Source organism: Scomber japonicus, chromosome 24, assembly GCF_027409825.1.
Source record: "Scomber japonicus isolate fScoJap1 chromosome 24, fScoJap1.pri, whole genome shotgun sequence".
Classification (NCBI taxonomy): Eukaryota; Metazoa; Chordata; class Actinopteri; order Scombriformes; family Scombridae; genus Scomber; species Scomber japonicus.
The window spans coordinates 8,773,034-8,791,570 of NC_070601.1; the positions used below are offsets into that span (position 1 = coordinate 8,773,034).

General features: G+C 39.6%; 1 protein-coding gene across 2 annotated transcripts in view; it reads left to right on the forward strand.

Moving 5' to 3' along the window:
- Positions 1 to 17,552, forward strand: part of ptgfrnb (prostaglandin F2 receptor inhibitor b) — a 62,460-nt gene extending 44,908 nt beyond the window's left edge. For both annotated transcript variants that reach the window (XM_053314557.1, XM_053314558.1), the window contains exons 12-15: positions 14,901 to 15,087; positions 15,248 to 15,366; positions 15,581 to 15,631; positions 17,310 to 17,552. In XM_053314557.1, coding sequence (XP_053170532.1) covers positions 14,901 to 15,087; positions 15,248 to 15,366; positions 15,581 to 15,631; positions 17,310 to 17,422 — 470 coding nt within the window. In that variant the 3' untranslated portion in view covers positions 17,423 to 17,552. The remainder of the gene's footprint in view (positions 1 to 14,900; positions 15,088 to 15,247; positions 15,367 to 15,580; positions 15,632 to 17,309) is intronic.
- Positions 17,553 to 18,537: the final 985 nt, after the last annotated feature.

Below are 18,537 nucleotides of genomic sequence, written 5' to 3' on the forward strand. Positions count from 1 at the left end.
CATCCCCATCTATGGCCCCAATCTGATTGATTCTGGCTGAAGACATTTAAAATGTCTCACAAATATAGTGTCTGTTTAAAAAAAGGCTCAGTAATTTCCTTAAACAGCTGGGAATGTTAGTTATAGCAAATGTTACTCAAAGAGGAATAAATATTGCATATATGAGGGACTATTTTCAGCTGTGGATTAATACACATTTAGTTTGTTTGAGTATTTACTGCAGCAGGACAGTGTGCGTGGGATTGACTAAAAAATGACAGTGTCCATGTAATGTAGTATGTAATGAAGTCACATGACAACTAGTGCAATAGTGCAGCTTATAGATGTGTTTTAGATGGATTTCAGACAACAGTCAAGGTCTATGGCCCAGAGGAATATGGTATATCATGCTTTGCATATACAGAAAATTGTTGTTGATTTTGGTCTTTGCCAAAAAAGAAATATAGAATATCACCAGCCTTATCATTTTATAAATATGTTTGTTTCACATACCTAGACAAAAACACACCATTATCTTACTGTAGATATTGCTAATGCTAATCATATTATAGAGTTCCACTAGCTACAGTTTTGCTAACAAGTGAAACTTACTCCCAGTCCTAACCGTACCTGAACCCAGTTCATAAAGCCTTTAAGTGACATCAGAGAGGGAGAGAGAGAGAGGGGCTGGGTTACTCCAGGCTACGACAGTGACCCACAATGTCACGAGTGTCAATGACACACAGTTTAAACATTAGTAATGGACCAATTAGCAAACTGCTTTCGGGTGACATGTATCAACAAAGGTGTGGTTACTTTCGTCAGCTCAGTTTGGCCAACAGCCAAACCTTTTCTTCCTCAGGTGTACTTACACACACACACACACACACACACACACACACACACACACACACACACACACACACACACACACACGTAAAATTGTTTCATAGGGCGTGCTCTGGTGCTCATTTTACAGGTAAATACAGTCATTCTCCTTTTGTAATATTATCAATGTCATATACAGCTTTCAAAGATTTATTTGTGTGTGTGTGTGTGTGTGTGTGTGTGTGTGTGTGTGTGTGTGTGTGTGTGTGTGTGTGTGTGTGTGTGTGTGTGTGTGTGTGTGTGTGTGTGTGTGTGTGTGTGTGTGTGTGTGTGTGTGTGTGTGTGTGTGTGTGTGTGTTTAAACAAATTGTTTGTTAATTAGTTACTACCTCACCTGTGTAGCTCGTTGTTTTGACACAATATGATGAGAAGGGAACTTGAGGAAATGATTGGAAGGGTTGAGCAGCTGTGTGTGTGTGTGTGTGTGTGTGTGTGTGTGTGTGCGTGCATGCAGTACATTCCTTTGAGATGGCTGAGAACGGCTCTCCTGTTGCAGCTTGTTTGTACAATGGGCCTGAAGAAATACTCACACACACAAAATACCCCTCACACTTTGGTCTGGAACAAGATAACAATGACACCTACAGTTCATAAAACTATACACTTCAGTCTAGATATTCACAGTCCTCAGTGACACACTAAGAGATTATTTACCCAAGACCAATGACCATGACTGTGAAACTATGATTCATGAACTCCTGATATTTCGGTTAACCTGGCCACTGTGAGACCAAAAGGTCATCTCCAACACAATGCTCAGTCATCGTAAGTCAACATAGTTAAGATAACATACAGTTTTTTCTGAGCATGATGGAAACTCTATCTAATTTAATGAGGATCGGATGTTTATAGAGTGTGTTTCCATACTCATTTGACAAGCTTTTCCCTATACTCCAATGTAAAAGTAACCACCACATACTTATATCATAATCTAACAAGTATTGTCATGAAATATTTGAGCAATTTGATGCCTTTTTGCCTTTGTTAGAACAGATAAATCATTATTATGTTCTTCATTCTTTCCAGCACTTGCATTTTGTCTGGTTTCATAAACATTGCAGCCACCAGGAGCTTCTTTTAGGGCTTTAGACTTAAATTCATGTTAATGTCTGAGTCGCAAAATGGCATTAGAGGTATTCACAAATCCAAATTTTTGAAACCAATCCCAAACAGACCATGGAAAAGCCTACCCAAACCCAAAATGCATAAATACATTTTTTTGAAAAGCCGACCTGATCCTAAAGGGATTTCAGGAGAATTAGGCATGACCTTGGGTTATCCTCGGGTCTGTAAACATAAGATGGTATGTTTACAGACCCGAGGATAATTAAACCCATTCCAAATAGCGGTTGACCCAATTTGACCCAAACGGAGAGCAGCAGCAGTATGATGCTACGCCAGCAGCGGCTCAAAAAGAGCATCAATACATGTAGTTTTTTCTGAGATAATTATAACACACCACCTGATCAGAGCTGATGGAGTTCACTTGGATCCACTCTTGTATTATACAGATATAGTTTGAACACAGCTCAACTCAGGTCCTACAACAGCCCATGTATCAGATTTCACAGACAGACAGATTTCACTACAATGCAACAGTATGTCCATTAGTGATGACTGGATATTTTCCCCTGTTTTGTGATCACATTAGAGTTAAATTTAAAGCTGATATCCTGATCAAACAAGAGAACCATCCTCTGTGATGTGCCATTATCAAATTAAATAAGACTTGTGCAATTTCTTTTAATTATCAATCACTATTTAAGCTGATGGTGATGACACATAAGCATGATGCATGGATGAGTCTCCATCTTTTTGCCTCTGTGTTGCTGTTTTTCTTTGATGTGTTATCTCAGCGTGCTGCTGCATGCAGACACACAGCATTCATTACCACTGGAATGACTGGCATGTTATTCCTGTCATAGATGTGTGTGTGTGTGTGTGTGTTTGCGAGACACTTGCATACTTGTCCTCAAATCAGCGGTGTTGAGATTACATCACCATTAGAGATATTTTTCTCCCCCGTTTTGAACTGCCACCGCCGCTGAAATGGTGACAGTTTGGGTCTTTTCAACATATCGTTGTTTTTTTTACTGCTCTGAAATTCTTTTGTTAAAGTAACTGCATACCACTCTTTTCCTCCTGGGGAAAAAATCAAGCTTTGTACATCAGTGGTTCACAGACAGACACATACTGTCTCTTTTCAGCCTCCAAAGAAGGCATCAGGCTTATAAAAAATGTGAGAAATCAAGCTCGATTTGAGATAATATGATTCAGATTCACTGTAGAAAAAAAAATGGTGCTAAATTCAACCAGTGATCATGTTAATGCACATTTACAAAAACACCCTGTTCTCAAATACCTTTATCAGTATATTGTGTGTGATGTAAATTAGGAATGTAGTTCTTTTTTGCCATAAAAACGATTTCATTTATATGTAGAGTAGTTGACAAAATCTCTAAATGAATTGTAGCTAAACTGATAAAGGCAGTTTGTAGGCACACATAGATGCAGACAAGTACACACGTGCTTAAAACCTGCAGGCATTTTTTCCCCAGAATAAAGGAGAATTGGCAAGATTTCCTGGTAAATTCTGTCATTTCAAATCCCAAAATTTAATCCTAGTTGTACTGAACTGTCCTCTGCCACAAATATAAAACATTAGTCCTAGTATTTTTGATTGTCAGATGTATTTACGGCACATTTGTTTGGTGTCAGAGCTCTCATTAATCTCATACCCAGAAGAAAAAGCTCTGATAAACAAACTCGACACTAACTGAACAGCATCAGCGGACAAAGATTAGAGACTAACAGGGGAACATAGAGAGGTATTTAGCAGCTTAAGTCAGAAATTTCTCAAAAACAGAGCACAGAGAAGAGCTATTGGACAGAAACATGGCTCCAGATGAAGGCTAAAGTCGGCCCTTTTTTTTTTTAGGATGTGAAATAGACTGAACAGTTGGCTAACACATTGGCTGTAACAACTTTATACGGTCATAATATGGAAATGTTGTGTTTGGCTTGTTCCAATGCACCCAAGCGGCTAAGGAAATGCAGCTTTAAGCAATTTAATCCAATTCATGTGAAGCTAATGTCAAATATCCTATTATTAGCTGATATTTTATATGGATCTTGACCAGTTTTGCCTGTTTGATCATATCCCAGGCTCCTATCTTTTATTCAAGCAGGCTTTCCCATCCTGAGTAGGTCTCTCAATAACGTCTGCCATGAAAGTTAAGCAAACAACATTCATCCATTTTAATGAGTAGAACATCACTTTTTCAACATGGACACAGGATTTTGTTGTATTGGCCAAACACGTGATTTACACATGGTAATGTAAATTGTAACTTTAAAAATAGCTCCGTTCAATAAATATAATGATATATCCTTCTCCCCTCTTTTGGCTCCTCTACTCCTCATTTCCTCCTCTGTTTCTCCTCTCTCCCTCCTCTCCACTCTCTCTCCAAATTACCCAGCTGTCTTTGCCGGGCCGACAGGCAGCCGTTAATTAGCCAATCTCACGCTCTGTTAGCCGGCCGGGGAGACAGAACGAGGTAGAGAAAGAATAGATGGGGAGATGGAGAGAAGGTGGGAGTGAATGGGGGGCGAAAGAGGAGGGAGCTAAACAGATTGTTAAAATGAGCAAGAGTGGAAGGGAAGTGAATAGAGGAGGCACTAAATGGAGGAAGAGTGGGGCGAGAACAGCTTGCAAAGTTCCCAAAACAGAGAGGCGAGGAGAGGATGGCAGCGAATTCTCCCAAAGTGGCGAGAGAAAGAATGAGGAGAGTTGTTGAAGAGGGGTGAGGGGCGAGGGGCGATAAAGAGAGGATTGACAGCACAGAATATGAATTGGTGAGGAGAGAGGATGACTGAAAGACTAAATGATTCTCACCCCTTTAACGGCTTAAACTGAATCAATTCATTAACTGTCAATTCAGGTTTGTGACAGCATATGTGGTTAATAGTGGGGCTATAGAACTTTTTACAACTTTACTGTAGCAACATTGTTAGTCCAAAAATCCCACCAGGTTGCATCAGGAGCTACCAGCAATTCATGGCATCTAAGAAAAGAAAGGATCATAACATCCACAAAGAGGATTACCCACCCTGGTTACAAACTGTTTTCATCCATCTGGGAGGCTGCCTCAAAACCCACACATCCAGGCTCAAAACAGTCTTTTCCCAAGAATGTAAGCTACACAACAAATACTCAGCTTTTAGACCTTTCTTTTATCTGCACATTTCTTCAAATTGTTTAACAAGATGTATAATCTAGGAGTTACTTTGTCAAAGCTTGTATTGATTTGAAGCAGCTTTGAATGACCTCAGGCCCATTCACATTAACAAAATGTGTGTACTTTTTAAATCTTACCTTATTAGCTAACATATAACTGTAAAAGCCAGGTAGTGATGGAAAACCTTGATGCAACATGGCAGCTGAATTTGAGCCTAAAATGTGCCATGTACCTTCCACACTCATGTTGTTGCTAGATTCCATTCATCTTTTATATTATTTGGACAATATCAGTGTTTTCAGTTACATCCTTTCAGTAACTTGGATGCCAAATATAATTTAAGTAATCATTCTTCAAGTTATAGTGGGATAAATGCAGCTCTTTGTTATTCATTCACCTCACTTGAGAGTTTCAAAAGTACCGAGATGTGAAATAACTCTCAGATAAAAGTTTCATGTAAGTAATTCAGTAGTAATTTATTCATTTGTTGTCAGAAATCTGTTTTAATATTCAATGGCCTTGGGGTGACTGAAAAGAAATTCAGGTGTTCTGCAAACGAGAAAGAAGACTCTTGACTCAAAGCATCAAACGGTAGCAAACTCTGGATATTCATACTGTACTGTAGATAAAAACTAGAGCGAATGGGTAGCCAAGTGGGGTATAAAAGTGTGAATTTTGAGTGGAAGAGGAGAGAGAGAACAGTGTGACAACAGGGTGACAGTAAAACACAAAATGTTGAGCAGATAGTCATAAATGGCAAAGAAGTGCTATCATTTTCACTCCATTAGGTCCTCCAGTTAAACAGGAAGTGGAGCAGCTTCACAGGAATCCTTAGAAATGATGGTTTTCAATGTGCAAAGATAAAACATGTTACACAGGAGGAGGTTTTTGTGTTTTTTAGGTTTATGGTGGTAGTCAATGGAGACATTTAACAAGAGAAACCCGAGTGTCACAGGTTGCTAAGACAGGGTTTGACTGATTTTTAAAGGGTTCAAATAATGAGGTAATGTCATGGTGATTGAGCCTATTGGCCGCTGAGGACAGCTGTTAGATTTACACTATTAGGATTATTAGGAACCAGGTGGCAGTGGTGACTTCCCCCGCTGTGTGTTCAAATCACAAGCGGTTCAGTTAGTAACACGTTTCCTATCACCCAGTGGTTGATCCACCTGAGAGAGGGCAGGCACATCTAACGCAACAGACTCACTCTTCACTTGTACTAGCATGACGTCTCACAGCAACACTGTTTGGTTATCTAGGAGTGAGGTCAAATGAGGTCAAAAAAACACACCTGTAGTTACAGCTTAAGGCCATATGGTGTCAGTAAAGAGAGATTTTTTAGATTGTTACTTTAATGTCTGTAAATAACTGATTGCATGACATATAGTGAATTGATCTAGTTTAGTAGGAAGTTACAGTACAGAATAACAGAATCATGTGTGAGAAACAGGGTGGAAAGCAAAGGGAAGTACAGATTTAAACGCCAAATCAGCATTCATATTAACATTCATCAATACGCCACAGTCTGTTAATTATTACATCAAGCAGACTCGATGAATTTCTTCATGCTACTGAGATTTAAAACCAAAATGGGAATGTAAATGTTCATTTGTAGGACTATTACAATTTAGAAATTGTAGCAGCAAGTGATATTTAATTTAGCAGAGATACATTTCCACACATGCTAGAATATTACTGCTTCCTCCCCCAAATAACACTTTGAATCATCACACTCTGGAAAAGACTAAAGCAACATTTGAACTCTTACTAATGAAATGATCTTTGTCGGTTATTGCACCCTGACAATGATTCAATCTGAGGGGACGAGCTTAAGTGTTAGTTTTTTAAAGAAATCAAATTTACTATTTGCATATCAGCAATCTAAATATCAGTGTAACTCAGCGGCCATTTGCTTAAAAGGCTTCTGCGAGTAAAACATGCCAAATATCAAGTGAAATCTCTATTTATGAACTGAGGCTCTTATTAAATATGCAGCGAGTAACGAGGGAAACTTTGCTCCCCAGTAGCTTTGTTTCAGTGAGGCTAAATAGTGTTTTTATAGTGTTTAGTATTCCACTCTACCAGTGCTGTCCTGCTTTATGGAGCAGAGAACACACACAGTTTCATTAGAAGCACTGGTGGTAATTGTCAGTCTTTTGTGTGGCTGTGTGTGTATTTCAGGCAGTTTTAAGCCTTGGACTCTCCTCTAGGGATTAATCCAGAGAAATCCAATCAGACTGTCTTCATTTCCACAGACAGCCATTTTAGTTTTATTAGCTCAGACAGGAGCCAGATATTCTATTAGAGATGCACAGTAGTTTCTCAATCACCAGAATAGACCCCCCCCCCACCCCTCCAACCCCCCAGCCCCTCTTCCTGCTTATTGAAGCTGGTGCACTGCCTAAAACTGTGTTATTACTAATGAAGCTACCATAGTTGGCGAAGTTCTGACAGGCTAAATCTGTCAGCTGACAGCTCAGTTAATTACGCCCGCCAGCTGATTTTGTTAGTGTCGCTGAACATACTCGTTTCACCATAACTGTGCTGTGTAACCAGCGTTACGAGCTTGACTGATACGTTGGCAACAAATCCTAGAAAAAGACAAAAAAACAGCAATTGATTGATGCTGCTAACAAATAGTAAAGCTTAACATGTGTTTTTCATCTCCATACACCTCCATTGATGTCCTAAAAAATTATAAATACATGAATGAGCTGACTCACTAGTACACCAAATGTGTATTAATCCGCTGTTGAAAATAGTCTCCAACAAATGCACTATTTACTCCTGTTAGAGTAACGTTTGATAAAAATCGCCCACCAGTTTAAGGAAATTATTTAGCCTACACATTTGTGATTTAGAAGATTTAAGTTTTGAGTAAAAAAGTAGGTGAAACTGAGAGCCACAGACAGGTTAGGAAAGAGGGAAAGCATTGAGTAACAGATCAGTGTTACTTTGGTTATCCTCTAATTCTTTAATTTGAGGTCTCTTTTCAACATCACAAGGCATTATATTGGATTTCAGCTGTTACAAATTCTTGAATCCATATTTGAATTTAGAAAAAGGCATACAATTCTTTAAATGGGGGGCGGGGGGTGTGTGATGATCAGAGATTTCTCACATTGAAATCACTCAACTCAACATGTAACAGAATGGTTTGAGTGTAATGGTTTGAGAATCTTTTTTCTTTGTTTGTTGCGTTTTATGGACCATTTGCTCAATTCTCTGATCAAGTTTATGCAATGTTCTCTAACAAGTCATTGCCAAATGCCTTTTCCACTTAATTGAACTCGTGTTTTCCTCCTAGATGGACAGTAACCACAACTTGAAGGTGGTTAGGTGATCAACAACATTTTACCTTAATGAATCCCAAACCAATCCTACAGTAAGCGACAGCAAGCTGTATCTTGTTGAACATCAGTGGCCTCGAGTGGCTGAAACCTGCCTGCCTGTTCCAAGGCGTCCATTCAGTCATAATGGACTCAGAAAAAACAGCTGACTCCTCTTGAAGTCATTAGTATAGATCTCCTCCACCATCCTGTCCCTTGTTGTATTACTCTGAACACTTCATCAAACCAGAAAACAATGTAAATTTTTACTAACTGCCAGCTTGTACTGATGTCTCTGAAAGCACTGTTATATAGGCAAGACTGTGCTTAATTGTGCGTTTGGAAGCTTGTTAAGTTGTTCAGTATGCTTGAAACAACATGTTTGTGTCTGACCATGATTAAAGGTAAATGTGTTCCCTTCACACCTGTTCCTTTTATACCTGTAGGGAGAAAAGCCTTCCATCATAATCCTTCTCCTGAATGCATCCCTGCTACCTCCCTGATCTCTCTTCAAGAATGCACTGTCTGTCTTTTGTGTGTCAATCGTAGAAATGAGGATAATGACTCACACATTCACAGTCTCTCCTTGAAGGCATTCGTAGCGTTGTACTCAGTTGAACGCATTTTTTATAAAACGGAAGTAGCTGTGTGAAGAAAAGTTTGAACCACTGTTTGATCCGACAAGTATTTCCTTTCCTTCCCAGCATACTGAGGTCCTTTTTGGGAGGTGATGTTAACTGTCATAATGTAGACAAGGGATTCATTCCTATGACCGGAGTGTTCATATATCATATTCATTCACTAAAAGGCTTTTCATGTCTACATATAAAAAAATAAACATACCATTTTTTTTGAAAGACTGTCACACCTGCTGTTGTAACACATACACACACTTTCTGTTCACTCACTGTATAGCATAGCAGTGTAAAGAGAGCCTATAGCTTATCATGTTGCATAGGATGGGAGTCAGTGAGTTCATATAGGGGGTTTGAAAGGAAAGGTCCGTATCGGGCAACGGCAAGAGTCTGCATTCATCAGAGGAACAGCTGTGGGTAAGAGGCTGTGTGTCACGCTGCTGGTGGGGGATCACATGGTTCATACTGTATAGCACCTCCCATGAGGAGAGGAGGTGGAGGTGTCTCTGGTTATACCACACGCTTTCTAAAGACACAGCTTGAGATGTGTTCACATTGCCGAGAGCCTTTTTTTTTTTTTTTTTTTTTTTGCTGTTGATTTACGGCAATGTGATAAACAAAATAATCTCCTCAGTCACTAAGTATTTCAAATCCTCTTCCCCTCCCCTCCGTCTGCGCTCCCTCCTTCTCCGTCCTCTCCGCCGTCAAGAACAAAGAAAGTAAAGGATGGAGGCTAACTGCGAGAAAGCAGAGGCTTTCTAATTATAGCTCCGTTCCTCGAATATTGGTGTCGTCGCTGAAAGGAGCAACCCAAGTTCACGCATCAGTCCTGTGGAATTATGCAAAATGTGTCTTTGATCATTAACAGCAATGTCAGACACTAACCTTGTGTTATCAGAACGTCAGAAAAACGCATATCTTTTGACTGTCAGCAGAGCCGTTTTTAACTGATGTGGTTGTATAAGAATCCAGTCAGTGGTTTTATATATATATACAGGATTTAAATAGGTGTGATACATCCTGTTGTCAGAAAACATCTCCCCTCAAGTAAATATATGTAAATGTGTTGTCGTAACAATAATGTCATTTATTCTCACTCACATTCAAACAAATATTTAAATGAGAATGCAACTTTACCTTCAAAGGAAAGCTTTGCACAGTGTAAGTCTCTCTTCCTATGCACTAGACTTTTATATAGATTGGCTTTGTTTTTTGAAGTCTCGAGCGACCATCATTTCTGTCAGTCATGATCATTTTGTGCTCACTTAAGTAATTACTGAGATCTAGGATCATTAGAGGAAAAAACACAAGCAGTTCATCCAGGTTATCTAAACAACTTTATTTGGAGGTACAACTGAAGGTGAGCACACCTGACATGTTGCCACCAATCCCTCATCACTCAAGAAAACACTTCGTACAACTACCTTCAATACAGAAGCTCAAAGTTTGATCAATTCATCATTCTTCTTTGTTCTCTCTTCTAAATAAGTTTGTTGAATCAGCAGTTTATGACCTTTCTGATCAGACTGCTCATGTTGTTTTTGTCCCATCAAACCTCTTTTTAATGATGTTGCTATTACCATGGCAACATACTGGCATTGTGTTGTGGAATTAGATTGAATCTTTTTGGATGAATTTCATAAGTTTAGGGTTTAAAACTGTTTCATGGTCATACAGTATATGGACAAGTTATGCAATACAGTAACTAACCTGTGTGATGATGAGCAGAATCTGTCTAATTTGAGAACAGTAATGATTTGTAGGGTTTACTAAGGTGGACAGTCAATTCAGAGTTATATTTTACATTTCAGCAAACTCCGTCCCTTCCATTACTTGAGTCCACACCGCAAGAGATCATCATTCTTAACATAACCATCCTTCACCTTGCTCATGAGTCACCTGTCCCACTTGTTCTCTTTTACTGTTCATGTACTGATGGGGTCCCTGACTAATGGACAGGTCTAGTTTTACTGTTGTCCTCAATTGACAAAATGTGGACAATATGTTGGACAAGAAAACAACCCCAAACACGTATTTTTCACCCTAAATGCATTGTCAGAGTTGGTCGTTAAAAATGGCTTGTCATAGTGTTTCCATCAGCAGTGAAGATGGCTCCGTGTGGATTCGGTACATCACAGTCCATAATCACTGTTAATGACCCTTACCCCCCCCCCCCCTAATATCATGTCACTAGTTAAAGTGTGTTTCATACTGTCTCTTAATTGAGCCTACTGCAGCGCCCACTTTGGCCACAAGTGGTAATAGCAGAACATGCTTTAACCCCCCCCCCCATTCAAATCAGTAATAGTGATGTGTTTTAAATGTAATTTTATACTGTTATGACTGTTAAGAGCCCCAGTAGAGCATTTTAGAATTTTTAATGTTAAGTTATTACCCTTCTTATTATAAAGAGACTGAAAACATGAATCAGTATCAGCAACCCTTAGCCTTGTGTAAACCTTTTATATAGCACAACTAGTACTTGATATTTATTGGGTTCCCTAAAGAGCTTCAGAGCCTTGATGTTGCTGTGAGGAACCATGTGGGCTTTCTTCAGGAAGTTAACAGGGCACGTTGGCCCTCTCTCTCATTGTCAGAATTTTACTCATCAGTTGATTGTGGTCAGCAAGTCTGGAGGGTGTGTGTATGTGTGTGTATGTGTGTGTGTGTGTGTGTGTGTGTGGTCATTCGACCCATTCACCCCCTCTCTCAGTGTCACCTCCTGTTTCCTCCCACTCGGCTATACTGTATTTGTCTTAGTGCAAAAAAATAAAAAAATAAATAGTGGCCCCTTTCTACGCTGTCCTAATGCATCTTCATCACCACCACCATCATCATCGTAGCCATCAGTGAAGGCGGAGGCATTCTTGCTGGTCATACTTTTTATGTTTTGTACTTTAGATGAGGAGCTGATGCTTATAGTTAGTTATGCATTTAATACAAATATTCACAAATGTAATTACAAGTGCAATTCAGATTAATTTACATGTCGATCACACATTATTGTTTGTTATAATTTACTCCAGTTTATTAATATTAAGCACAGATTTAATGTGAAAAAAGGAAAAATGCAAATGTATTGGTTGCAGCTTGTCCAATATGAGGAATAAGAGCTTTTATTGCATCATGCATGATAGTCTAAGTCGGTATCTTTGGATTTTTGGAAGTCATGACCTATGAATCCATCATCTTTGGCTCTGAGAAATCATGACAGGTATTTCAGTTGGTGTAAAAAATAATTGTCAGATGAATCGATAATTAAAACAATAGGTAGTTAAAGCCCTATACTTATAATACTTCCTTAGCAAGTAGTGGGATGAAAACTTCCAAATTTGGCCCTGAGGTAGCAAGATAGAAAAGCTGATGTCTTCAAAATAAAGGTTTATCCTTCAGGGAGCGTAAATGTTCTCAATAACTTGCTGTTTTTTAAATTACTAGACCCTTTTCTTCTCCACTGAAATGTGTTTTAAAGGGGGAGATTTTGACCTGTCAGTAGAGCTTGAGGGAAGGTTACTAAAAGCAGCGTTTGAGAGTGCATGAATATCCTGAATGAACACCTGGCCACTAGGTGTAAAGATACTGTATCTAGCTCTGGAGTTAGCAGGTAATGATCAATATTAAGACCAAGGGACTCCAAGGCCAGAGTTATTACTAGGCTACTGCTGCCAATGCTGCTAGTACTACCACTGATTTTTAATGATGTAGCACTTGAATATTAAAACCATTAGGGAAGAGAGGGAGAGAGAAATTGAGATGTGATTCATTACTCTGCTCTGGGTGAGTTCACTCCTCTCCTCTTCAGTCTTTCTCTTCATTATATTCGCTCCACTCTCTTCTTTCCTCCTCCTCCTCATTTCTCCATCTCTCACTCTCGCCTGCTTTTTTTTTTTTTTTCTTCTCCTCTCCATAATTGTTTTCATCATCATTTGTCTTTTTTTTTTCTTCTTCTTCTTCTTCTCTCCACGTTGTCGTTCGCAAATGTTCTCTTTATGTTTTTCATCTCTATCCTCTATTTGTCTCCTAAATGACAGAGGATGACTAAGGCTCCATGGGGTTTTTATTGTGTGTATGTGTGTGTGTGCGCGTGTGTGTGTGTAGGAGGTACAGTGCTAATAGTCCCTCTCTTCCTGACAGACTAATGACTAGTTTGTGCTTCTGTCTGTCTCTCTCTCTATCTCTGCCTGTCTATTCCTCTCTCTCCCTCTCTCTCTCTCTCTCTATCTCTCTATCAACATCTTGATCTTGGAAATAATTAGCTCACTCACCCCCCTTTCCAAAGATTACATCTATTATCACAAATTCTCTCTTGTCCCTGTTTTCTTTCCTTTTGTTATCACAATCCTTCTTTTTATGCTATGTGCGTCCATCTCTGTATTTATTTATTTATTTATTTTTATCTTACCATGAGCAAAGAAACAGCCTGTGTTTGCGTGGATGTGTATGTGTGTGTGTATGTGTGTTTTAATGGCTGATAATGGAGTTGATCTTAGACTGTTTCTATCTACTTTTTGTTTTTTCCCTGTCTGTAGTCACCATTGTGAAATTAAGGGGTCAGGGAGGTAGCAGGAAATTAAGTAATATAAAAATAACACACTCAATTCCTCATTTTACATAATATACTAGGTAACTTTTTTTAATATGGTTCTAATATCCCACATGTGAGCATCATTATGCATTTTAGTTTTAGCTATGACAGTATTTTGAGGTTGTTAAAAGTCAGTTATTTAGCATCTTAGAGTCTTTGCTCATACTGTGTAAATCATCATTAGCAATTCATCAACTCAGCAGATCACTGAACTTAAAGTAGCTTCTAAACTTTATCTTGCATTATGTCACTGTCTGAAATGATGTGAAAATTAGATTTAAATGTTATCTGTGGAGTTTTGTGGTAAACAAACTTTTCCAATGTTTTTGTGAGAAACCCTGATGGAGCTTTCTCACACAGCGAAGCCACAGTCTGGCAGCAGGGCGCAACACAGCCGCAGATGCACCCAGCTACCTTCGATCCCACCAGCCTGCAGACTGTACCGCAGGCTGCTGCTATCCACCTAGTATAATATCACCACGCTGCTAAATGGAGCGGTTGTAACTTAAAATAGAGTGTGCGATCACGGGAGCGGCAGCCGAACCGCCTCTCCTCGGCCCTCGGCGCTGTCTGAAAGCACCTCGACTCTAAACACTAATGTAGTTTATTCTTGAGGCCTAACAAACACGTTGGATGAATTTCCTGCCTCTGAAAACACTTGTAAAGACAATTAAGACAATCTTTTTACTTTTGAAACCTGTAGAACATGGGTGTCAAACTCATTTTCATTCAAGGGCCACATAATGCCCAATTTAATCTCACGGTGGCCAGATCATTAAAAAGATGGAAGGAAGGAAGGAAGGAGAGATGGAGAGATGGAAGGAAGAAAGTAAGGAAAAGAAGGAGGAGAAGGAAGAGTAGACAGGAAGGAAGGAAGGAACGAAGTAAGGAAGGACAGATAGAAGGAAGAAAGTAAGGAAAAGAAGGAAGAGTAGGAAGGAAGGAAGGAAGGAAAATAAGACAGGAAGGAAGAAAAAGAAGACAGGAAGGAAGGAAGAAAAAGAAGACAGAAAGGAAGGAAGGGAGGAATAAGAATAATGGGCCGGATTAGACACCTCGGCGGGCCGGATCTGGCCCACGGGCCGCATGTTTGACATCCCTGCTGTAGAAGATTATGAAACACAAATACTGTGGTCAAAAAATGTCCACAGGAATCCCCTTACCTTTACTAACCACAAAGCTTCAACATAAACATATTACAACCTTACTAAACTCTATCTCCATCTGTTCTGTGTGTCTCTTTCAGATGATCTGGCGTATGAGGTGCGTTGGTTTTTTACCCGGCTGCGTGGCGGAGCAACGACGACCCAGCTGGCCAGCGTGGACCGTTTCGGTGTGGTGAAGAAAGAAGATCGCAACTCATCCAGCGATATTTCAATAGAGCGCGATGACACACACACCTACATGCTGAACATTCACGGCACTCAGGACAGGTGAGTGTGTGGACATGGGTGAACATATTCGCTCTGTTGTGAACTAATGTTTTCTTTTTATTGTATGATGCATTTAATTGACATGATTTTAAAGGTGATGACAACCAAAAGCTCAGCTGCATTGTGTGACTGTGTGTTTTATGTGTTGTGTGGCTTCCAGTGACAGTGGAGAGTATCACTGTGTTGCCACTCCCTGGTACCTGTCGGCCTCAACGGGAGCCTGGACTCAAGCTGGAGAGCTGACGTCATCTCGAATCTTCCTCACTGTCAGATTTGCCGGTGAGAAGTGTGTGTGTGTGTTTGTGTGTGTTTGTGTGGCTCTGTTTCTCTGTGTAATAATTATGTTAACATTTACACACTTAAACATGACGATGACTAATGTCTGCCTTGTGGCGGACACATAAATCCAGTGCTGTGTCTGTGCCGTGATTGAATGTATTACAATATTTGCTCATATTAAACACCAATGCTCTGTTTCTCTCTCCTTCTCCAGTGTGGGAGTCCCTAAAGTTACCTCTCTTGTACGGTGTATCAGCCTCAATAGGTAATATGACCATCATACACTCTCAAATGAAAGCTGTTGATTGATTCTTGTATTTCCAGGTTGTAGCTTTAGCCCTTGTCTAATCATTATTTTTCTTCTAGCTTTTTAACTATTTAGGGATTTATGAATATTATAAAAACCCTAAATCAGGACAGCCCTCAAATATCTAAATTCCAGATCCTGTTCAATATAATATAATAAACAACAAGTGTGATTCAGCATTTATACATGTCTGACAGGTGAGCAGCTCTAAGCACTAAGAGAATAAAAGCAGCTTTCCTTTTACACTTTCTTTTACTCATCTATATATTATCTTCTATTGCTTTTTGATGGGGAATGACAAACTATTACAGCCTATTTTCGCAGGCTAGTTGATGTAATGTTGAAAGAGCATTGAGTTTTAAATACAGTTCTCAGCCAATAGCAATAACAGAAACAGAGTAAAATAAAGAAGAGGTTTTTTCACTTGGGTCTCTGATGCTCTTATCAGTGAGGATATCTTCACTGACACTGCTGGCAAGACTATATAATTACTCCTTCGTGCTGATCTGACATTCACTGGCTGACAGTGCTGAGCTCCTGCTTATTTAGGACACCTGAATGACAAGCTGGCATTGCCAATGCACAGTGGATTTAAATAAGATAATAATCTGTATTTGATCAAGCTTATTATAGCCAGTGACAATCAATAAAATATGCTTTAATTGGCACTGAGACGGATGTTGCTGGAGACATCCCAAGTTGCTATTAATAATTAATCTTGGGCTTCTGTGGTGTCAGTAGTACTAACTTTAGTAGTACTACAGCCCTCAAATAGAAATATTTTTCTACTAAGAAGCCACATAAACTGAAGATGAGAGGATCTCTGCATCAGCTCAAGCTAGTGTATGAACAGACAGGACATGGAGACAGGAAGTGCAGAGGTGAAGTCTGGAGCACAGAGTTTTACTGCAGTTAGTATTAATGCACCTTTATGTTATTAGGGACATCACATTTTTGAGAAACAAGTTGTAACTGATCTGTTTGCGCTATTAAAGGCTGCAAATCAATCAGTGAGCTCCAAACTAAAACACCCTTTTACATATTTTACACCATATCCCAACAATTGTGAATATACTGCAACTACTGATTAAAAATTTTGAAAAAGACAATTTTCAAACATGAAGAAACAATAATTGTTCTTTATGATTTGCTGTTGTAGATATTGGTGCTCTTTCTTGTTTAGCCTCTCTCTCTCTTCCAATGTTGCTATTTTTAGGGGAGTTGTTTTTACCATTAATTAACCACAAGAATTGTCCATCCCTCATCCTAATATTGATTCTGGCTCCATGCAGTCCTTTTTTCTTCTTTTTTTTTTTACTGTATGAACTGCATGGTTTGTTTTTGTCCAACATATCCCAATGGCTCATGAGCCATCCAGAAGTACTACCCGCAGAGCAGGGACTATACAGGGCCAAAAAGCTGAGGGACTAAATTTAGATTCTTCCTAAAAAGGTTCCTGCAGTGAAAAAGCCTCATGGCAGTACCAGATAGAGTAGTAACAGGAATTATATGGTTACACATGTTGTTTTTCCAGCAGTTGTAGTGACAGTGGGAATCACAGCAGTAGAAGTTATTACAAGTAGCATTAGTCGAGTTGGTGTCTTCTCCGTTTTTTAACCTTCTCGTGTATCTCCAGGTGTGGGACTCTTCTCTCTGGTCCTGGGTCTGGTTTGTGCCCAGTGCTGCTGCCGCAACACCACACACACTCCCCGCTCACGCAACAAACTGATGGACCTGGAGATGGACTGACAAACACTTTCCCCCGCACCCACACACTGCAGCGCTCACAGGAAACACCTCTCACACAACAGACACACGCCCATAGACGATTTCTGGGACAGCCAGTTGTTTCCGGGCGACGGACGTTGGGAGTAAATAAAAAAAATGAAAGACTTATCGCTTTTGGGAAATAGATGCCTAACTGACCGATCGCAGTGGTTTTTAAAAGAGGTGCTCAGGATGTTTCAGCTCTGCAGTGGAGGAGCAGGGGACTTTAACTCACACCGACTGGGAAATAGCCTTTGAGACTTTGTTTTTACGAAGATCAATGAAAATCTGTGGCGCTTCCAGTGGTTTTCACACAGATGTGTTTACTCCGTGTTAAAACCACAGCACTACGAGAAACTATGAATAATCCAGAGTTTACTTTTTAAGGAACAGGAGGCTTATGAGTCATCACTGCCACTTGGGAATAAAGGACCACTAAACAGAACTGCTGCCTCTGTAAACACTTGGGATAACAAATGAAGGGCTCAGGCTGGCCTTTTTTTTTTTTCTTTCTTTTTTTTCTTGCTTTCTTTTAATGCCAAGGCTCCCTGCAAAGTACAACCACCCTCGTTTTGGAGGAAAATTCAAAGGATGGTTGGAGTTGGAGAGATGAATATTGCATTTTACCTGTTTGATTGAACACTGTATCTGCATGAGGTGAAATCCAAACCTCGACATATCCCTGTTAAGTCACATGGCCAACCTATGCTAATGTTATTTTGTATTTGCAGTGACTTGACTGTTTAGGCAGCCTGAGCCGCATATCTGTGGAGACTGTGGAGGAACCATCACGTTCTCTTCTTACAGGCAGTAGAAGTCGTAGAGAAACGAGCGTGCTTTCCACACGAGAGGTATTGCACTACAATTACCAACCCAGAGTATTCCTACCTTAACAAAAGGACAATATTTACCTTTATTCTCAATTCTAGTTTTTTGAAAATTAAGAGATTTTAAAAATATGAGAGACATTTTTAAGCTTTACAAGGAGATATGCAGTTAGTGTGTTTGTGTGTGCGACAGTACTATAATACGTGGTGCCAATATTTGAACTAATGGAGGTGTGCTCGGTTCATATTGCCAGATCAACACTTGAACAG